General features: G+C 39.3%; 1 protein-coding gene across 2 annotated transcripts; it reads right to left on the bottom strand.

Annotated features, from left to right (window-relative positions):
* Positions 1-1,951: 1,951 nt before the first annotated feature.
* Positions 1,952-23,131, bottom strand: LOC116725724 (N-terminal EF-hand calcium-binding protein 1-like). 2 transcript variants are annotated; one of them, XM_032572024.1, is made up of 12 exons: positions 22,682-23,131; positions 17,386-17,410; positions 12,398-12,506; positions 11,120-11,145; positions 10,842-10,939; positions 7,053-7,311; positions 6,901-6,980; positions 6,085-6,138; positions 4,574-4,686; positions 4,333-4,410; positions 4,094-4,185; positions 1,952-3,286 (listed from the first exon to the last, which is right to left on the bottom strand). In XM_032572024.1, exons 1-12 carry the CDS (start codon positions 22,796-22,798, stop codon positions 3,258-3,260), a joined length of 1,080 nt encoding a protein of 359 aa, XP_032427915.1. In that variant the 5' UTR covers positions 22,799-23,131; the 3' UTR covers positions 1,952-3,257. The 2 variants fall into 2 exon arrangements, with proteins under 2 accessions (XP_032427915.1, XP_032427925.1); XM_032572034.1 differs by lacking the exon at positions 22,682-23,131 and adding an exon at positions 17,495-17,738.
* Positions 23,132-23,594: the final 463 nt, after the last annotated feature.

Genomic DNA, 23,594 nt, shown 5'->3' with positions numbered 1-23,594 from the left:
AATCCAGTTTGTACCCACCTGTACTGTATGGCTAGTGTTCCAGCTAGTCTCCACCTAGAGATGAAATATGGTGTTACTGAGTTACTGTAACGTCTGAGGTGCAACCCCTGAGGCAGAGTCAGATGGACTGAACACAACGTCCCAGCAGTGTTCTATTGGATTTATTGGATTTATGTAGTAAGTCAGTGGCATCAACACCTTCATCTTCCAGGAACTGCCTGCATGCTCTCGCCACATGCAGGTGAACATGTTTCAAGCATGTAGAGTGTATGGGTGTGTGTGTTCCTGCACGGATATGCCTCCCCAGATTGTGACTCACTCACCACCAAACCAGTCATGAATGATGATTCTGGCAGCATAATGATTTCCATCACTGCACCAGACCCTTTCACGTCAGTTACATGTGAGCTGGGTAAACCTGCTCTCAACTGTAAAAAAAAAAAGGCCTGACATAAGTAGGGGAGCTGCTAATTCTGGTTTTCCATAGTAAATACGAATCTGGTTCCGCTGTGTTGAGCAGAAACCGGTTTTTTTGAGTGTTAGGTCAGACATTCAGGACTGCTGGAGGTCGTTTTGTAGGGCTGTGACAGCGCTCTACAGCCCGCCTTCTGGAATCTATTCCATGCTGGGAAACACAGCAAACCTCCTGGCAATGGAAACTGTTTTTTGTGAAATCCTGGAAGACCTGTGTAACCTTTGTTGGGTCTATGTGTTGCCTCAGGCTATCAGTAGTGACAATGACCCAAGCCAAATGTAAAACTAGGGGGGAAAAAATGTCAGCGGCCTCCACCTGTAGAGCCATTCCTTATTAGAGGTCGTCTCACTCTTTCCCCTGAAGCAGAACTATTATTGATTTCATTAAGACAAATCTTATTTATACTGACTTAAACCAGTCTGCTGCCATAGATCAGATCATTATCCTGTGTGAAGCTATACTAGGACTCTTAAAGTGTTACCTACATTTATTTCCAAACAGTGAATCCAAATTTACCAGCTGTGTGAACTACCAGAAGTTCAAGTAATCTGTTCTTAATTGCAGCTATTCCTTATTTTATTATCCAGCCATTTTGGATTTACAGTTTGTGTTGGAGTTTTTGGATTCTGACTACTTTTTGGTTCGTGTTTGTTCTTTCTTTATGTTTGGTGACAAAAAACCAACAAAAACAAAACAAATGCAAAACTCAGTTCTTAGTTCTGAAACTTAATTGTGAAAAGGGAGGTGATAGTTAAAAAGTTTGAGAGTCACTGATGTAAATTTTATTTCGAAAGCCATAAAAGTGTGATGTGATGGTCCAGACATCCCTGCAGAAGCCCCGCTGCCACTGAGAAGAAAACAGCAGCAGGAAGGGATTATGATGTGAGATCTAAAGTGGCAGAAACTGTAAAGTCTTCCTGCCTTCATTATCTATACTTCCAGCAGTTTCTGTAAAAAGAAAAAAAAAATCTCTCCATTTACTTTACCACTTTAAGATGAAAAGCCTGGACATTTCTTTCTTCTTTTCTGTTCTCAGATATTGCAGCATGTAAACACATTCACAAATGTGACAAAACATCAAAACTACTGCAGAAACTGCATCATAAAGTTTCAATTTGTCCTTTTCTTCTCATCAGAAATCAAAGTATGTCGAAATTCCTGCAGTGTCTTATCCTAATGAAAAAAATATGTCTTTCTCACCCACTAAAGTCCCACACAACCTGCCTTGAATTTACAATAAGATTGTGTGAAGTGTGAAGCGCCTCTTTGTCAGATAGTTGAAGGGTTTTTTGTGGGGGGGGGATGAGCTGAGCAAAATGCCTCCAGGTGCACATCGGCTTTGAAAACCCAAAAATCAGTAGAGTTATGTAATAGACCCATCATTGTTCAATTACTTTCTAGAAGTTGGTCAAAGTTTCAGGCTGATGAAACAGTGAGCCCATATTAGCACATTATTTCAGACAACCGCGAGGGAAATAAAATGATTTCCATGTTTATTTGTGAATTTGCTGGTAGTTTCACATGAATTTAGTCCGTGCATCACATAAAAGAACAACGATTTAGTCATGTCTTTCATTTAAACTTTAATTCATGCCAGAAAACAAAACAAAAGAAAAAAACAAACAGAAAAAAAAACCAGCCCAAACAGAATCGATATAAAACACAAAAGAAATGATAAACACTCCAAGTAAATGAGTGGCCATGTTTACTCCCCATATTAAACCTCAACTTTCACATACTAATTCAATGTACGTACACCAGAGTTATACCACAGTTACATCAGTCCTACGGCTTTTAGCTACTGTACACAAACTGGGGTTCTTTCTAGCATAATAAGACACAGAACAAGTCCAGCAGTATTCCCAAAATAAAAATTTCTTATTTTTTAACGTCTAAATTCTGTTGGTAACACACTGAGTATGTAGAGTAATGGCTTTTTACTTATTTAACGCTGAGAGTAACGTTTATCTGGTGACTTGTTCTCCACTTGGATATGTCTTAGCTTTTTCATAACAGCGGATTGATTTTACATTTTACAAAGAGACGATCAAAAAATTAAAAAAAATCTCATTCTCCACAATAATGTACATGTTCCATATAGATATATTTATTAAAGTGCAAGAGTGACACAGATGATAGATGTTCAGATACAGGTCATAATTATTCAATAGCTATTGTCCTATGAGATGGCTGTCTGACCTATCTGTATAAAGGAGGAGACAACAACGCACAACAGTACAAGGAGAACACCAAAGCACGAGATTTATTTTTTGTGTGTGTTTTTCTCTTAGTGTGGAGGAAAAAGCAGTGGATGGACTGGTAAGATTTTATTTTTGCGTCTCTTTTTTTCTTTGTTGTGCCATTGCTGTCATATCTATCTACTGCAAGATGCAACTCTGAGAAAAAAAGAAACAAGCGTTCAGAGAAAAAGAAGTCATGCACATCCTATTTTAATCATCTCTCGTTGTGTTTCAAAAAGGTAAGTAGATTGAAATGTGCCAGTGAGTCTGAAATGAGCACTAGGCTTTCGATTGCCCAGTTACACACTGGTTTACCTATTTTTTTGTGGTTGTTTTTGCAAGCTGAGATTGTTGTTTGCGTCATAGTATTGCACATTTTTCTTGGCTGTCCGTTTTTAAAACTGAAAATGTTACAAAAGCAATCCCAGTCATGCCAGAAGGGGGGTAGGGGGTGGGGGCGGGGATTGGTTTCAAACCGAAAGGACGCAGAGGAGGTTCCTTCCTTCTTCTGCTTCCACTGTGTTTTGAGCAGCTGTGTTTGTTCAATTGTTGTTCATGATCCACCAGGAAGCTGGAACATGAAGAAATGTGTTAAACAATAATGAGAAAACACCTTGCAACAGGCAGAACGACAAGCAGAATCTTCTAAAGCTAACCTGTGTACAGTCACCATGATGTTCTACATTATTTGGATATTGGGATAAAAATGGGGAACATGTCCAATTCTGGACATGTTCTTCTGTTTGAGGGAATATCACAAACTACATGTTTATGCTGATTATCTTGAAAACGATCATTCTTCCTGTAAACACTTAACAGCAATTGTGATAAACCTTTATCGGACCATGTCAGAGCTTCTACCTCATCCTCCCTCAATGTGGCAGTGAGTCGTTTTTCCTTGTAATCATGAACAGGCGCTTTGTTTTGCTTGTGACTACCCATAATCCCTGGCGTTGTGTTCACCTGAAGCTTACAAAGACCCGAGTTTTCTTCTTCTAGCCAGAGAAAAGTGCAGTTGCACGTTCACCTTCAATTACAGAAGGCTGGTGTGAATGGGGCTTAAATCAACATACATATCTTTTCGTTTCAGGCATTGGTTTCATGAGTTTATAGTAAAGATCCAAAAAGTTGACTGCCACTGTGATGTCAGTGCCTCACTTGGCGACAGAGGGTCGACTTCAACCACCCTTCACATTTAGGTCCTTTCAGAAAGCCAACGTGACATCTAAGTCCCAACTTGGACTGTGTTTTTTCCACTAGTAGTGATTAGTTGAGTCAACTAATGTAATAATAATTTACTGAACACAAACTATGCATTTTTACCCACAATCTGTATGGTTTCTTTCAGTAGGCAGAGATTTCTTTTGTCAGTTTGTACCTGGGAGAAGCATAGTGGAGACTATTTCTGGCTCTTCCAGCGAGTCGATGATGCAGCGCTGAAAGGTTTTGCTGATGGACGACTGCAGATAGCTGTAAAAAAAAAAAAAAAAAAAAAAAAAAAAGAAGATGAAAACTATCAGTAGTGCACTTCATAGTGAATTTATTAGCAGTTCTGTGCACTTGGCAAATGTTTGTATAGTCCAATTGGAAATAAAAAAAAAAGGGAGCACACAGTACCTCATCCAGGAGAGACGATCCTGCCAGAACTCATACATGATGAAGCATGATCTGTCTGGCAGGTTTTGGACTGAAACGCTGTTGACAACAAGGATAGAAAAACAAAAAGAGAGAATGAGGGCAGTGAGAGTGGTTCTGGGTTGTACATCTTCGAGGACTGGAGCAGTTGGAAATGGACGCATGAAATCACAGAGAGAGATCCTCAGGCGAAAACAGCACAGACGCAGAAAGGAGGACATACTGTAGGTTGTTAAGCTGGCTGCTGGTGGCATCTGTGTAGATTTTGAGAGCTTGCTGGAATTGCTCCACGTCTCTCTCCTTCACAGACATCTGCCTCTGAACCAGAAGAATGTTCTGAGGAGAATATTGAAAAACGATGTCAACAAACAATGAAAGGGGATTAAAAGTGGTAGAAATTGAGAAAATTCTCACTTTAAAAATGACTTTCTCTTTGACGATTGGCAACAATTGAGTTTTCGGTTGTTCTCTTTCTTATTGAGACTTTCTAACCTTCGTTCACAGTTTACCTAAGATATGCTCACATTTTTGTCTGGGTCACCTTTTTGAAGGACAGCTGCTGCACCAGAACCAATATCTTGGGCAAACAGATTTCGGTTTTTCTTCACAATCTTCAATAAGTCATCCATTTCTTTTATTTTGTTTATCTTACAAAGGGAAAATGGCTGGAAATTGCCAGAACTTTCAAAAGCGTTTAACTTTTATTTGGTGCAGCATTAGAAAGCAGTTGGACTTTATTATGAGCAAAAAAAAAAAACAAAACTGCTATATTTAACAGTCTAACAGATCATCATAAACCAAATCAGTCTTACTAGTTAGGAATACCATATGAATCACATCTTTTTATTAAGTCAACAACTAAATTTAGAAAGTAGAAGAGCACATTTCTTCAGTGTTCATAAATATTCAATGTGTGGGAAATCGGTGTGTTAGGAAGGTCAATCGAGAGCCTTAACATTTCCTGATTCATCCATTCCAAAGGCAGCGTTGATCTGTGTTTGGGATTATTTTAAACAATTTGAACTCAAGGATCCGCCTTAGGCAAAAAGAGAGTTTATGTTCAGGAACAACACAGGAGCCACCGAGACTCAAGCCTAATATGAAATGGATGCTGCTGGAACACCAGTTTCACTGTCAAAAGCAAAGCAAATTTTACAACGTCATATTTGACCAAAAAAAGTGGTAACTGCTACGTTTGGGTCACGTTAAAGTATTTGACTCTTGACTCTTGTAAGAAAAGACAAGAGGAGTCAAGGTGAGATTTTAAAATCAAAGATTGCAATCGTAGCTGACAAGAGAAATTACTCAGAAATGACACCAACTATGCAATATTAAGTCTCTATGAAAAACATGCACTGGAAAGCACAAAAATCTTACAATTTAAATAAACTCCCAAGTTTTTTTTTATGAGGAGTTATGAACTATCAAGCCAGTTTCTGTCAGGAGGAACCTATACCATGACTGAAATAAGCAAAGATTTTTGCAGCTTGGTATGGGAAATTTATCCAAATCTTAATGGGTGTCAAGATCAGAGAAACCACAATACATAAAAAGAAAATAACAACAAATGATTGTTCTTAAAACTTGACATTTTTTTGTTGTATCAAAAATAACCTTTTGTATAAATCATTATAAGGCGAGAATTGATGTGACCACAATTTCCACGAAGAGTCCATGCAAATCTGTTAGCTGAAACATTTTGCACAAAATAATCTGCAGATGTTAAAGACTCACCGATTTATATGTTCCTGCCAAAGTGTCTTCATTAAGCGGTTCAAGACGTGGACTCTGAAAACGGAGGACACATTTTTCTTTATGCTGTGTCGCAAAAACACAGATTTCACACAATTCGAGTCAGCCCTCCAGTGAATTATGTTAAAATTCTCCAGGGCATAGCAGAGCTCTGTAATGCCATTATTACCATGCTGGAGGGCGAGCGCAATAAATCTGATATCTGTGCTCTAAAATCTTATCTAAGTTTTAAACAGATGCCTAAAAAGAAGAAAATAAAATAGATCAGCACTGCAAAGCTTTTTTCTCTTAAATCATCAATCTGCTTTTCACTTAATCTCCACACAGTCTGGAGTTCATATACATAAAAAAAAATCAGCCTGTCATGTTTGTATGTGTCATTGTAAATGTATTTTGGCAACATCTCGGATGTCAGATGTTTTGAAGATAAACTGTGCATCTGAAGAAAAATAAAAAGACAAACAGTCGTGCTCAAATAGTTTCTCTAACATTGTTATTGGTAACAACACAGCTCGCATTGAATTTTTTTCTCCTCCAACGCAGCTTTTGGCTGAAACTTAACGTCTTTCTGGCACATTTAACTCTCCGGCTTAATGGAAAAACTCCAGAAACGTTGCAATGAAATGCTCAAGCTGATTTTTATGCGACTGCTTCCTGCCACGTCTCAGTAGCAACATAAAAGATCGACTTATTAGGCGTCTTAAAATAGGATGGCGCTAAATACAGAGTGAAGCTCTTGCTTTGAGACAAGAAAAATACTGCAGTATAAATTCTGAAAAGAGCTGATTTCCCACCAACCTCACAGTCCAGTTTATCCATGAGCTCCTCCAGCTGGTTAATCTGGGAGCCCCAGTGGTTGTCCGGCTCCACGCTTACCCCTGACACCAGAAGTAGAGTATTAGCACAGCAGCGAACCCGTCTTGGTCCGTTTCCTTTCTCTCATATTTCACCTGTGGTGAGCATCCCGGAGTAGGGGTCCGTGGGAGAGAGACACATGTTCTTCTGGATGCGTCGGTTGGGCCGCTTGGCGACCCTCTGGATGGGGAGGTCCTCGGGTTTCTTCACCATCCTCCTCCCTGTGCAGCCGTGGTCATGGACAGCCTCTGTGGCACAATCCAGGGAGGACTGCAGGGACTGAAGCTGGGAGGAGGTTTCCCTCAGCAGGAAGCGAGTGACAAACTGGCCAAGCACTGATGAGCCTTGATACTCCTAAAAAAACAGAGGTAAGGTAACCTTTTATTATTAATAAAATAAATAAAAGAAAAAGTTACAGCCTTGCAACCTTGAATTTGTAAGTTTTATCTTTAAAAATACAATTAATCTGCTTTTTTTTTCTTCTTTTTTTTTTTTTGATGAACCCTAAATGAAAAAGGATTTCTTACATCAATAACACATTTCTGGCTGCTTCTTCTGGCTGCTTCCTGCCATCATCACAAATTGATGTGGGTAAATCAAAGGAATAATTAATTTCAAGGACATTAAGTTAATATTTCAAAGATAACATGCAAACAACTGTTGGAAAGCTACATGTGAAGAAAACGCTTTGAACTGGGCAGCACTGAGTTCTGAACTGATTCCCAGTAAAATCTTTAGAGAGTTTTCATGTTTCAGTGCCAGGGCAAGACAGTTAATGTGATACTTCACTTCAAAAGGAGCGACTGTCCTTCCTTTTCAAGTACTTTAATATTTAACTGATGGAATAAAAAAAAACATAGCTATCACCTAAATGCTTGTATTACGAAAACTATTCAAAAGGACAATAACAGCTCATATATCTAAATACATTTCCACTGGAAACTACTTATATCCACTGAACCTTTGTTAAATATTCCAAAAAATGGAATGTACCTTGGGATTTCATGTAATAGATCACATAAACACAAAGCTTCCAATTAATTGGAAGCAAAATAATGCAAAAGTGCCTTTATTCACCCCTTTACTGTGATGCCTTAATACAAAATCCTGTTCAAACAATTGCTCTAGAAGTCACCAAAAAATGTTTATAGGGTGGATGTCTGTGGGTAATTTAACTTAGAGCACTTTTGTGAACAAACAGCAACATGAACACCAAGGAACACAGAAGACGGGTCGGGGAAAAGATGTGGATACGTTTAAAGATTATTGGTCCAATCCAATAAGCAAAAACAACTTGGCACTACTTTCCTGCCAATGGACATGGCCGACCACCTAACCTGAGAGCATTAATCAGTGAAGAAGCAAAAAGGGCCATGAAAACTCTGAAGGAGCAAGTGTTTGGATAAAAGAACATTTTGTTCTGCGTGCAAAACACTAATTGTGAGAGAAAACCAACACCTCATTTGGGCCTGAAAGCACCATGCCTGACATGAAATATGGTGAGCACGTCACCAATATGGGAATATTTTGTCTTCAGCAAGACATTAGTAAAGAAAATTGGCAGAGCTACAGGGCAATCCTAGAAAAAATACTCAAAGCTGCAAATGACTTGAGACTGAACTCTAACAATGAAATATTTAGCATGTGAATGATGTCCCTTTTTACATTACCCATGATTTAGGAATGCAAAGCCAGCGAGATTTTATAGATTTATTCCATAAAGAGACACAAGATCTCAGCAGGATTTTATGAAGCTCCAGTGAAAAGGCTGTTTCAGTAGATAATACATTTTTCCCAGCACAGTTTTTGTCAAGTAATGAACCCCATCATTCTCACTTGCACCCAGTGGTGCAACAAAATTGAGTTTAAAGGGGGGGAAAAAAAAACAAATGTTGGAGAACTGTTTGAAAAATGATGATTGAGATTGTTAAAACCTATGTACTAGTTTGTCTCAGCAGTGACAAAGCAACAAGACATGAACGACGGACTTTTGTTCTTTCCTGCTTTTCTCCATTATTTCATTTTGAAACAAGTGAGCAGCTGCATGAAGGAGGAAATATCAGCTGTACGCAACAAATAAACGATCATAAAGATTTTATTCTATATATTTTTCCTAAAATGCAAAAATGTCTGGTGGTATCTTAGCACATCTGAAGTTATAAGTTAATTTGTTTATTTTACCAACCAAGTCCATGCAAGTTTGTTGAGCAGATGGCTAATGCCTCCCAGTGCTCAGCTTTAGTACAGGCTTAGCAGCTATTACACTGGTAATAGCTGCAAAAGGTAGGGCATATCCTAGAGGTACCTCAAAGTTTTCTTCAAAAACTTGGACCTCAAAAAGACTAAAAATAAGCTCTTCCCCTCAGGGCTAAAGAAAAAAACAACTTTCTGACCAACTATCAGCAACATGAAAAATGCATGAGATGTAAGACGGACGGAAGAAGAAAAAACGCTGCCAGACAAGGAGACCATGTTGGAAATGTAGAGAGATGGAAGAGGCAAGGAGGGGGGGAGTGAAAAGCACCCTCCAGAGTAAAAAATTAAAAAAAAAGATACAATCAGAATACAAGAGGAGAAGAAAGTTCAGACATGACCACAGGTCTGTGTTCCATTTCTTCAAAGGAAATCTGACGTCAGTTCAGCTGAAGCGTTCGGGCGGGTTGTCTTTGGTAATTATCATCTATAATTCCCTGTTACCCATCATCCTCTGCAGTGAAAATAAACTGCTGCATAACACTGGATGAAAAAACAAAACAGAAGAAATACCTCATTATAACAGCCAAGCATCTGTCTATTCGCCATCCGAACATGACTCTCCTCCTGTGCCAAATACTAAAATTACTCGCTAACTGGCTCTGCACAGAGGGCTGCTGAGCATCAATGCAAACCGGGCTTAGCTATTGATTACGTCTTTAGGAAAAGTTCTCTGATGCTAATCTTTTCTGACTGCACCTTAACCCAGATGATTACAGCCCTCTCAATGGGCAGACGCATAAATCCATCGCTTCATCTCATGGAATACGATGTGTTCGGCTCGACTGCTCCTCAGCAGGATTTCGTGAGAAACTAATTAGCATCGAACAGAAACCGAGGCTGGAGATTTTATTACATACCAAGTCTTGTTATCTGAAAATGCAGATATGTATATAAAAAAAAAAGGTGTTATACCTTGAAAATGAATGGGAAACAACGTTTTCTTGATTTTACAGATGAATGAGAAGTTAAAACAAAGACTGGATAGCAGCAAACACAACTATGTGATGGTGGAGTTCTGATTGGCGGGAAAAAAAGATTTGTTTGTTAGCTAAATAATGATTCATTCGGAATATGTAGAAACCTGCATCAGATTTGATGAACATTTAAACTCAAAGAGGAATGTGCTGATGTCCCTCAGGTCAAATATTGTACCATGTATTTAGCAGTTTTTGTTGTCTGTGTTTTCCCTCTGATGGGCCTGATAACGAGGAGATCTTAAGGTGAGGTCATTTTATTTACATAGCACATTTTCAGCAACAAGGCAATTCACAGTGCTTTACATGAATTAAAAGGAAATACAAACAAAAATAACAAACCAAAGGAAAGAACAAATGAAGAAAAAGAATCTAATAATGTTGATCCAAAGTGTATAAACTAGATACTCTGCACTAGATAAAGCTGAACATTTTGTTAATCATACTATAGCTCATGTTTGAAAGTATTGTCACTTAGGAAAAGAAGTGCAGACTAAATAAGAGATCATGCTAGGCTGCACAAAGTTGACAAGTGGGTCACTAATGAGCAGCTTTCAGAGGAGGAGAATCCTGAAAGCTCTTATGTTATGTTTCTATGAAGATTTGACAGGGAAAATTCAGCTCAACGACCTGACAAAAGCTTTAATCACCTACCTCTTTAGTTTTATCCATGGCCTTTAAAATGGCCACGTTCAGCTTTTCCAGTGCAGACAGGACATTGACATATTCCCCCAGGTGAGGAGTGAAGTACGCTGTGGGACAAAACACTATAATTAGCCTATCTGTGGCATTTCCAACAGGCTTGACTGATTACCTCTCAAATAGAGATTAGCTGACTAGTCATGATCAGCAATACAGTGAAGCTTAAGTTGGCAACATTTAAAATAGTTAGTTAGCAAAGTTGTTATGAGAAGGTGAACAAGCATCATTACCTGAGAGCTTGTCTATGTCCAGGTTGCTGTGGAAAGATCAGGAGGTGAAACTTAAAAACCTGCAACACTTTTTATAAGTTCTGTATTCAGTGAAACGAAGATTAAATGAGGAAGACTTTAAACAGGAAACCTCTCGTCATAAACAATGCCAACTATATATTGATTTATATTTGATGTCTATTTTTGGTACGTTTTATTGTTTTTCTTTTTGTTTTACTTTTGATACTTTGTTTTCTAGTTGGTATGCCCTTTTATAATCCCATGCTTGCTGTGACATTAATTGCCCATTTGGGGACTTGAATAAATCTGAATCTGAAACCCCTCAAAAGAAAGTATGAAATTAATATTTTTGCCACGAGTCTGCATATCAAAAACACAATCGCCATAAAAAGATATTACAGATACCATCATGAAGACTGTTCAAATAAATGTCACATCAGAATCAGTAGGATTAAATATCTCTTTTCTGTGTTCAATAATAAAAAATAAAAAACAATTTTATCTAAATGCTGTGAAACTGTGGTATTTTACTCAGGATTATTGTCAGAATATGCTACCCAAAAGTGTCATGTGAAGAGGAAGTCTCTCTACCACTTTCTAATCGGCCGCTCATCTGTATTTTTGAACATTTCTGTCAAAAATAATGAGCTGCTCCTTGGGTCGTTTCAGGCTGACAGCCAATGGGGCTCCTGCTAATGGTGCTGTGACTCCTGGCATATATCAGGATTTCTGTTTGAAGTGATCTCTCTCAGTCCATTTCCTACTTTGTGCAAACTCACTGTGTCCTCAGTTTTCCTTTATTATTTTAATGTTTCCTCACAGCATCTACTTCAGCAAATGTGGTTTTTTTTATTTATAAGTCATGAGAGAAAACCCTTCTGTGTGTCATCAGGAAGTAGCGATAATGAGCCGATGCAGTCACGTGGCCTTTAACTGGGGTCTAATGACCAATCACTTGCAAACCAGTTTGATAGATTGTTGCACAGTTGGAGCAATAAATTGCTCATCTTGTGCAGTTTTTCTTATTTGCAACAGAGAGTGAAACTGGCAAACACATAAAGTCAACAGTCTGATGAAATGTTGGTATGTTTTTATGTTTTTCATTCTTCACACTGCATTTTAAATAATCATCCAGAATGTAGGCTCTCTGTGGACATTCCTTGCTGAAGTGAGGAATTAAAGTCTTGCAGCCAGGCAGCAAAATAAAAAATAAAAAATAGAGAAGCAAAAAGCAGAAGAGCTGGATGAGATCCAAACAGGAGAGCTGGAAGAGCTTACTCTGTCTGCTGCCTGTCGATGGAGTAATACAACTCCTGCATCTGCTCGTCAGTGAGGACGCCGTCAGCGAAGTAGGACTGGAATTCCTCCATGGACAGCTTGCCATCGTCTGCAAGGAGACCAACAACCAGACTGTCTTTATAATGAGGCCTCAGCAGCTTTACTCGGTTAGCAGTGCCACTTTCTGAGATACACTTGTTAATCCCATCAATCCTTAGCTTGTAAGACATTTTGTATTGGGGGAAAAAAAGGAAGAAAAACAGAGAGCTTAGAACACAATTCAGTTGTGGCGTTGAAAGATTGGATTATGGCGGAACGTTACGCCTGAATCTATAGCTGCAGCTGGGAGACGAACCTATACGAAGAGATTGATCTTAATTTCTCTCATTATTTCATGTTCCACATCATGTAGGAGTAAATACAGTCTGTTGCATCTCTGACTCATCATCTAACTCCTTCAGAGGCAGAACATTGGTTTGGTTTCGCACCCGATAAGACGCCCAAAATACAGAGCAGCTCAGATGGCACGTTACACAAGCGTTCACTGTTTCTTCGATCGGCGCTCCAGCAGAAACCCAGAGCGTAGTGCTGTACATACACACAGCTTATCGGTCAAAACCGGGCAGCCGTGTTCTGTTGAGAAATGTCGCAAAAAAATGTCAAAAACAGTAAATATTAACAAGCGGTTAGTGTGAATGTACAGTCTGTTCTGACCCAAGGGGGCGGGGAAAATTAAGAAGCAGTGTTGATTAACTGTTGGCTCGCCTTAGGATAACTCTTCTTCTTTCTTCGGCTGTAAATTGATCAAAAGTCTTTTTTATAAAATCCAGTTTAGAAGTTTTCTTTTTGTGGAAACAATTTTGGTAATTATTGACTGGACAAAAAATGGCAAAATGTTTAGAAGTTTTAGTTGTTTCTTTTTGAGTTCATCAATGGCAGAAATAGGTTGATAACTTTAGCTAACAGGTATTTGACTGCATAAAGATCTTCTAGGCGAGGAGAGAAAGCAGCTGCACAGCCTCACATTATATGCATTGGTTTTACACAAATGCACTGGGAGCTGTGCAGCTCTTGGAAGATGTAGACTCAACTAAAGAAGACTGGATGTAGAAACAACATTAAAAGGTGATTTAAGGGTTTTTAAGTTTTCTCCTGTCAGTACTGTTATTACAGTGCATCTTAATTTCTGCACACTAATTTTACTAGCTTCTAGCTAGCTATCGGTTTTACAACTGCTTCTATGATTTTAATCTCTTTCCTGGTGATTTTGTGTAAAGAACTGTGGATTGTAACCTTACCCTGCCTTCTGTTTGGATTGGTTTGATTTTCAGTGGAACTGTATAGGGTATGTGTCATATTCAACATATTGGGGGTTGGGTGGGTGGGGAGTTCGGAAATGATTTATCTTGATCTCATTATTATTGCAAAAGCTGAGCCTGTTATCATGGCTGTGTAGACGTTAGAGAGCCAGTCTTTTTTCATGCTAAAATAAGCCAGTGATTCTAAAGAGAGCAGGTGTTGTTGTTGTTTCACAGATAAATATTTTACATCCGAAAAACTCGATATTTTAACAGGGATGCGTAGATTTATATTCACTATGCTGATTTGTATTAATAATGCATCTTAATCACACTTTCTCCACTCTTTTGACATAAAACACGATTTATGTCCACACATTCAGAATGAGTGGAAAACAGTTAGCCAGATGGAGAGACTTGCTCTTTCAAAAACATGCTGATGTTGCTGCAGCTAATCTGAGGGAAGCTTTGTGTCTATGCACCAGCACCTCTTTAGGGAAATTAAAAGTGTTGTCTGCAGCAGCGGCCGTGGTGGGTTACCTACCTGCCTCACATCGCCCTGAATAAAACCTGCAGCTCAAAGTGTGGCCTGAAGGAATAAAAAAGCTCTTTTTGCTATTTTTTCTCAAGGATCTCTTGCGCACTTCCCTTAGGACCTTCTACAAAGGCAGCGCTAACGATTCAGAACATGCATCAGAATAATTCAATAGAATATTAAAAATGTAACACAATAAGGTTCCTGACTTTGAAAGGATGGGATCGGAGTCAGTCAATACTTTATTAGTCTTGAATATTATGAAAAAATATTAAGAGCTTTCTGTGCATGTCGCTAAAGAGTAAAGAAGTCTAAGGCTTTAATGCAAATCGAATGCAGCTTTTGAGTTTGACAAACAGAGTTATTTTTTAAGAATGTTTCCCTTTATAAGTATATTTTATTATGTTTTGTAATAGTCAGTTTAGTTCTTGTAAAAACTTAAGTGGTTTTAAATTGTATCTTCAGTTAGGTGGCTTTCCCCCCACACACATACAAACACGCAGACTTCAGAGAGGAAGAACTGACACTCTACTGCAGCACTGTGCGTTCCTGCAAAGCTAATGGGCAACCAATATAATATGCACATCCTGTCCTGCTAAGCAGAATATAAAAGGCAATGTTTCAGTGCTGATGCATAAAAATTAAAAAAAATCAACAGGCAGAGTAAATCCCGCAGTTAAGATAATGAAGAGTGCAGTCGAGATGTACTTGAGCACGCTGGTTTCAGCAACTCATAGCCAAAATCCTTTCCAATTTATGTCAATCTAAAACCTTAAGAGATTAAAAAAAGCTGAAAGTTTGCATCTAATCGGCTGCCATCTGGAGCTGCAGCATTTCTGCGTCCTGGGAACAACAGGGAAGCAGGAGGATAAAACTGAGACCTCGCATTTGTTGTTCGCTTTTTGCACTGAGATATCTCACCTGTACCGGGAACAAATCTGTTTTCTAAGTGTGCAGTTTTCTCAGCCGTAGTGCTGCGATAAAGCTTTCGCCCCTTTATGTAATTTCTTCTGACATTTTCGACCACGCTTTAATGTCTCACCAAGCCGGAGCTGCACAATGTACAAAACACAATCCACTTTGCCATTTCAGTGGGTGAAACGTTGCAATCGGAAATGCCTGTGAGAGGGCAATACTTTTATTTTTGTCAAGCTGTAATGTTTTAACTGTGATGTATTCAAACTTTGCTGGCCAGTTGGTCAGTTGGACGGGTTTCCACTGACCTTCATGTTCACATGAAGGAAACATAGATTTTGTTTCCTAAAGCCCAGGGAACGGGGTGGGGACATTGGGATAACTTTTTTTAAAGAGGACAGCAATAATCTACACATAATATTGCAATGCCATGTCTTCCTCATATTGTGCAACCCTTGCTTTTGCTTAGGTGTTCCCTCTGATATTTTAGTTGTATATTTTTGAGCTGTATTTTAAGAAAACATCTAAAGCGTTTTGTTGCGTCTCTCACATCTCTCCTCGTTTAGAGATTTTTATGTCAAAGCCTAATCATTGGCTTGTCAATTTTTCATGCCTGTTTTTGTTTTCTCTGGATGATAACTCAGGGCAAGACTGTCAAAATAAATCATAATATCACTCATTACTCTTCTTGCGTATCAGCAAAATAAAAAAATAAAAAAAGACTCATTTCTGTGCAGGATCACCGAGTGGAAGCTTTGTGTTTCCCATGTTGCTGCACTCATACGGTTCACTGTTTCTTTTAAATCCATAATAAAGGCTGCGAGGATATTAGTATGTTAGCCAGTTGTTGTTATATTATAAATGCATGGCACTCCAGGCGTATTATGGCGGCCTACGCAGAAGCTTCTGACTAGAGAGGCTGTTTATTTGCATTCTTTGGGTGCAAGGATCATTGAGTTTAAAAAGAGGAAAACACAGAGCTGAGCTCTGCTGCAGACTGATGATAACAACCTCAAACACGCAGGAACATTTCCCCCTTTTTTTCAACAAGGAATGAAAAACAATAGCTTGGTGTGAGTGCTAAACTTTAAAACCTATTCTTGATTTGCCTAAACTGAAAACTTCGACCACAGAGTGATAATGCAAGGACTCAAATCCATGCAGAGAAAGGAGGAATCCGACCTCCCTCTTCTTTTATCTTGCACACAAAAAGCCCTGGTGAAAAAAAGAAGCAGCTTTTATTGTCTTCATCTATAATTCACAAACGACAGAGTTTTCATCTAACGGCGTATCGCTAAAACGCGAGCCCCAGACGACCCCTGCTCAACGCGTTGCATCGTTATTCTCGCTCTTACGCAGCACACCCAGCATTTCTCTGGAGGAAAAGCGCGCGGAGTTCGTGGATGCCTCACGAGCATTAATCACTTCCCTTCCTTTCTGCGTTTCGCTACAAGTAGGATGCAGCGCATGAATAAAAAATTAAGCGGGAAAAGATTTCTCTGTTTGTCAGCGCGGCTTTTTTTACGGAGAGCTAAACGCCCCGTGTTCCCCTATGAGGAGGAGACGATTCTTTGAAGCAAAGTGGCAACGCTCCAACAAATTATTCCAGCCGAAGAGTGAGATGGGAGAAGGGAAAAGTCTCAGGCGGGTTTCATTAGGAGTTAAAAATTCTGCTGGGACGCCAAATAGTTGTGCATTTAGCGTTGGTGACGATTTGCGTACAGCTCTTTGGCCTTATCTGCTCTATTTCTACATTGCCTTGCGGAAGTATTCGTACGCCCACAGCTGTTTAAGTTTCACACAAACAAGCTTCAAAGGATTTTATCGTGCTTTTTTAATATGTTTTTTTTTTTTTTACAAATAAGTACCCAAACAGCAAGACGTGGTGTGTTGTTGAGAATACTTTTCGTTAGCAGGATATGGAAGACAATGGAAAGATGGATGAAGCTAAATGCCAATAAAGGGCTGTAAAAGTTTTAAAACTGGGTCAGTAGTTCAGCTTGTAGCAGGACAACAAACCTAAAAACACATGTCATTCTCCATCCACTTCAAACGTTCACAAAACGTTGCAGCTCTGCATCTGATATGGAGAGCAAGAGGGAGGGTGCCGAGGGCACATACAGAAGGAATAAAAAGGTTTCACTTCTGAACAAAGTTCTTCTACAGATTTTTAGCATGCAAAATTACTTTTAAATATTATGCATCTCGTTGCCCGTCAGTCCAACTGGGTCAGAACTCACCGTTTTTGTCCGCCCGACAAAAAATCTGCAAGAGGAAATAAAAAAAGGATTAGTAAAATTTGAAGTTGACAAAAAAAACATGCATACCACAGAAAAAGCATCTACATACTTCAACACAGGCTTGAAATGTAAGCTGTGGTCTAAACTGAAGGATGTAGGAGATGGAAGACATGGCCTGCCACCATAAGAGGGAGCGCCACTTATTTAAGAGAAAACCTAAAAAATGTCCGGATTAGTAATCAGCACTGCGATTATCAAACCTTAAGCAACTTTTGGAAATTTCCTTTTTAATTTAGGTATGACACATATTGTCTTGCAGAAACTTAAAAGATACTAGCCCTTTGACAAAGGCATTTTAAAACAGGATTAATCAAACATCTATTGGTTTTATTTGCTGTTTTTATTGCATTCTTTTGATTATTTTCTTTGTTCATGCTGTTATTATTTTTTTGTATTGCGTTGTTTGTTTTGTGGGACTCTGCTACAGTATTTGTAGGTGCATTTACAGCAATATTGTACGCTCATTAATAAGCGCTGCACAAAACAAATAAAATCAATTCAATTTAAAAGCTTCTTGGTGATAGAAGAATACACTTTTTTTTGTTGCCACCACAAACTTTGGGATACTAGTCTAATACGTAGCTCTAAATGAAATTCAGTACTTAAGAAGTCATCTAATTTATAAATGTATTTTTTTTCTTGTGAGTAATTTAATCTCAGTATAAATACAGTAGTTCTGCACAAGCCTTCAACATCCACAGCCCATGTGGGAGGATCTGTTGACATGGTAACCATTAGTCGATGCACTCCACAGAACTGGAGTAGAAGAAGTGGCAAGAAGCATCATGGTGGAAAGAAAGTCAGAAGTCGTCAGCAGACAGATGGTTTATACTTTCTGACCAACTTGCAAAACATTTTCTGAGGGGGGAATAAGTTCACATGGTGGTGGCGGCATTATGCTGTAGGGAGGATTTTCATGGTATTCCTGGAATAAACTCTTTTCGAGGCCGCAAAGGATTTGAGTAGGAGAGCAGATCTAAACATACGGCCAGAGCTGCAGGGAATGGTTTGGATCATAGAGTGGAGTGGTTCGGTCAAAGTCCAGAACTAAATCCGACTGAAAATCAGTGGCGAGACACCAAAATTGAATTTCACAGAGGGTCTCAATATAATCTGAGCTACTTTTTGCAAAGAAAGCCAAGCCAAGATCTCAAGAACTCAACAGCATAAATACTAATTCAACTTCGACACTGTATCATACTTGCATAAACAGAAAATAGGATAATCTCAGTGAGTCAAAAATTCTTCATCTCTAAAATAAGTGAGACATCACAGGAAATGAAAATCTGACATTTTCATACAATGCAGAAGAGCTTCAAACAGATACATCTCACGCTTTCTTCTCTCTCTCGACACTAAAAATGTTCCCACTGCTTCAAAATGTCTCCACAGTTCTATGATCAACCAGTTCAAAAGTGACATTGCTTCATGTTCATTAATCCATGCTATGAACTTGGCCAGAGAAACATCCTCCCTCACACATACCAGGACACTAAATCTAAATAGATGCTAGATTGTAGTGTGTGTGCGTGAATGTGGGCGTGTGTGTGTGTATGAAATGCAAGATCAAAGAGGCTGTTTATTTCCAGCTTTTTTCCTCTCTGCTTAGTGACTTTGAGTGAACCTGAACAGATCAGTGGTGGGTTGATTAATTTCATCATCAAACAGGAGTCCTTCAAAAAGCACGACCCCCTTCAATTTCATCAGTTTCAAGACTAACTTCTGCCTTTTTCCAGTTTCTAGCAATAGCAATATCGTGAATTAAACATGACATAAATGATAAACAAAGAAGATACTTGATGATGTGATCCAGACATCAGCAGTGCGTGTCCATAGGAGTTCATCAGTGGCTCTGTTTAGACTTTGATCAAAAGTGAAAAATAACAGAGCAATATTTAACAAACATAATAATAATAGGGCTGCACAGTGGCTAAGTGGGTAGAATTTTTGCCTTGCAGCAAGAAGGTCCTGGGTTCGATTCCTGGCCCGGGGTCTTTCTGCATGGAGTTTGCATGTTCTCCCTGTGCATGCATGGGTTCTCTCCGGCTACTCCGGCTTCCTCCCACAGTCCAAAAACATGACTGTTAGGTTAATTGGTCTCTCTAAATTGCCCCTAGGTGTGAGTATGTGTGTGTGTGTGCATGGTTGTGTGTCCTGTCTGTTTCTGAGTTGCCCTGCGACAGACTGGAGACCTGACCAGGGTGAACCCCGCCTCTCGCCCGGAACATAAGCTGGAGATAGACACCAGCAGCCCTCCTGAACTCACTAGGGACAAGGATGTAAAGAAAATGGATGGATGGATGTATGGATGTATGGAATAATAATAATAATTTTAAAAATGCCAGGTTTAGGCGTCACATCTTAGAGCCAGCAAGTCTACATAACAACCATTTCTTCTAAGACTTTTATATAAACCATTATCAATAATTGCGAGAGCTGAATTCTGCAAAACATTTTATGCCACTGCACTAAATTACTTTAACTTCTGGCCTACACAAAACTGAGGCTCTTAAAATGTCATAAGCTCTGTCACAGTGAACAATAACGTCAGCTATTAATCTTCCTATTTAATTACAGTTTTTTCTTAATTATCTTGAATATGTTTTGTTAAACTGTTAAATGCAAAAGGTTACTTGCGGTATTATGAACGATAGATTCAACAGAATGGGATCCTAGATAAGAAGCTCTACAAAAGATTAAAGAGTTAAAGATGACGTTCCATTTGAACACATCTGACACAATGTAGGAAATGAAAAGGAGCCAAGATTAAAATTACAATTAGTATCAAGCTTAAACAAAGGAAGGCATGAGATGTTCAATAATAAAAACATTTTATTTGTACTCTTATTTCTTTTGTTTGAAATATAAACAAGGGAAGCACCCATAAAACTTGCGTGTTGGCAGTTTAAACTGAGAAGATGCTTGGTTTGTTCTGCAGGACGTAGCAAACTGGTTCAAAACAATGCACAATGGTCAGCTTGCTTTAAAATTGTAAAAGGATTTACAGTAAGCTAAGCCATGAATGTTTTCAGCCAAATGGGGTTGAGTTATGCTGAAGCACAAGCACAAATTTCAGTTTAGGGTGGCACTACAAAATTGTACCACGTATTAAAAACAAAACGTTTGAGCTATTTTTAAATAAAAAACAACACTAGTTTGTGTTGGTCTCTCACGTTAAATCCCAGTGAAACACGTGAAAAACTGTGAAAAGCTTCAAGCTTTATCAAGACTTTGTTCAAATTCTCCATTTTCAACAAACTACAAAATCAATTAAAACGACCACTGACTTCATCTTTCTCATTCTGACTGAACGTAATCGCTGTGTCACAGTCACAGTAATTACCTACCATAAATGTGGCTCTGTGACAGATTCGGGCTACAGCTGGCAGATGATCTGCAGCTTGCCCTCTGCAGCCTCCTGTGGAGTGACAAGCTGCTATGGTGATGTTTGGGTGAAGGTAGGAAGCCCTATCGCTGTCAGATTCCCCCCCACAGGAGCTCTGAGACCGCATCCCACCCAAGACAGCTGACAGAAAAGCTAACAGGAAGCTTGGACAAGCGAACATGAGCCAGGGAAGAAATCTGGGAGGAAGATTCAATTTCACTGGACTATATTACGCCTGACTCGAGGGATAGACAGACTTCGTGCTTAAACTGTAATTATGAAGAAAAAGTAGCAAAATAGGGGATAGGTTCTCAGATTTATTTATTAGGTTTTCTTCTGCTTTTGTAGAAAATCATATCGTAAAGCACAGAATGCAGAGGCGAAGTATTTTGCCAAAAAAAATCTCATCTCAGGGATGTAAAGAGGATTTATAACAGAATGTTGGTACAACCAATCAATGCTTGCAATTAAAACAAGACAGACTAACAGGTCTTTTCACAAAGAGGATGAAACAACACTAAGAGCTTTTTTTTAATCTCTTTTGGGAGCTCTGGAGAGACTGAAAACCTCACACTTGCCTCAGTTCCCTGTGAAATACTGCAAATATGTGCGTGTGTGAGGGGGCGTGGGGGTGTGTGTGTGTGTGTGTGCTAGGTTGATTTAATATTGGAAATCTATCCAGTGCAGCTCAATTTCATTATTTTTGGAGTGGCAACATAAAGAGCTACATGAAATCAGGTTTCCTTCCATTGAGGATATGTGAAAGTGTCTGTTAAAAGCAACAGGAAAAGCCCATATTCATTAGCAAGTTTAGATGGTTGTGAAGAAATGAAAGGCCGTAGGATGGGGATTGAAAATATACATTTAAACCAAATGCTCACTCACCGCAGACTGATTTTCTTTTCATATGCAGTAATCCGCCTCGAGGGAACTGAATTACATTTACTGCAAGCAAGCAAGTGTCTAAAGATAGGAAATGATGCTGATGATGGACACTTGGCTCTTTGGTGGTGGATCCAGTAACTAAACTGAAATCGGCTTAATTTAAAACAACAGAAGAAGGAAGGAGGTTTTAGCGAGTATAAGGAAAATGCACTGGTAATAGTTGGCTCTCTCATGGTGCATTCTGTAAATTAAAACAAATGAAATCAACTTTACCGAAATAAAATTTGGAAGCCGTGTCATCGGGAAATGAAATAAACTTTACTGCAAGTCAGCTGTTTGAAGATTGATGGCACGGTGCAGATAAACTGTTTCCTCTTCGGTGGTGCATAAAGTAAAATACAATAAAAAAGGTTATGAATGACTACCTTCCAGAGGACTAAGCAGATGAGCAGCAAGACATTTCCTTAGTGGCGATATCCTGTTTATACCCTAATAAATAATTCAAAACGTGTCTGCATTTAAAAAGCAGCTCGGTTGGAGCTTTTTTTGAGGGAGGTTCCTCATAAAACATACATGTTTTACAGGCAGATTTTCTGGTGCAAAATCATCATTAAGATTCTTATTTTCACGTAAATAACCTGACAAGAATAACGATGCTGAAATCGTTAGCACGCCAATAGTTTTCTGCGTGCTAGATGATCCGAGTCGGACGGGCGTTTGTTCTTAATGCACTCACCTTTCTTACGTAAACGTGTCGTGAATGGGCCGTGTTTTAACTCGGCAAGAGCCATTCATAAAGAGAAGAGTGAAGGACAGTGAGTCAGGCGTACTGTACGGTGAGGAAACGACACCTCGACAGACGGACAGAGGCTGAACACGTTTCGATAAAGGACCCAAACATGCACGAGGCTCAACTGAAACCCGTCTGCGTTTCAAACGCTGTGACATCTGATGTGTTTTACTTACATCCTGGAATAAAGCGAAGCCTTGGTTCTGATTGTAGTCGAGCTCCTGCTGCTTTCTTAAGTGTTCGTGCTTGGCGGACTGGAGACACATGGTGATCAGCTCCGTGCAGGCCAGCATCTCGATGCTTCAATATTATGCTTCTGATAATGGAGGGGGGGAAAAAAAAGAAAGAAAGATCGTCCTGTTTCTTGTGCGCCGTCTAGATGAAGAGCTCGTCCTTGTGACAGAGGGTGGTGGGTGATGCTGATGAGGATGATGATGCTGCTGCTGCTTGTCCTGTGTGATCCAGTCAGAAAGAGATGGAACCTTTTGCTGCCCCCTGTCTGCCAGTCGGTAGCAGCAGAATTAAGAAAATTTAAAAAAAAAATAAAACAAAAACTCCGCCTCCGGAGGCAGCATTGATTCAGGAGTCCGAGAAACGCAACATTTGTGGGCGTTCTAACTATCTGTGCTACCCATTCATCCGTCCTACCTTGTGGTAATGCGCATGCGCACATCGATGCTAAGTCACACACTGCTTACTCGGCAGATTTCTTATAAATACATCCTACCTGCGCACCAGCACCGACATAGCTATCTATCCGTGCTACTGTAGGAAAATCTGACGAGAAGCAACTTTGCGCGTGGGCGATTCATTTCCAATGTGGACACAGAATGGGGTTCAGTTCAATTCAATTCAAACTTATTTAATCAAGGACAGCACATTAAACAGTGCTACATGTGGGGGGGGACAGAGAAACTGTTGTTTTGTGCGTAGGTTTTCTAACCTACGCACAAAATTCATTTCTTTTGCACCTTTATTTAAAGACTGTAATAGCAAAAGTTAAAAAATCCTGTCATAGACACAGACACGTGGTGTCCCCCATCTTACTCCTGGGCATATAGATAGAGATAAAAACAGGAGAACCCTGCA

The sequence above is a fragment of the Xiphophorus hellerii genome, chromosome 1, assembly GCF_003331165.1.
Source record: "Xiphophorus hellerii strain 12219 chromosome 1, Xiphophorus_hellerii-4.1, whole genome shotgun sequence".
Lineage (NCBI taxonomy): Eukaryota > Metazoa > Chordata > Actinopteri > Cyprinodontiformes > Poeciliidae > Xiphophorus > Xiphophorus hellerii.
The sequence above is the reverse complement of the archived record's forward strand: the minus strand, read 5'-3'. Positions and strand labels throughout refer to the sequence as shown.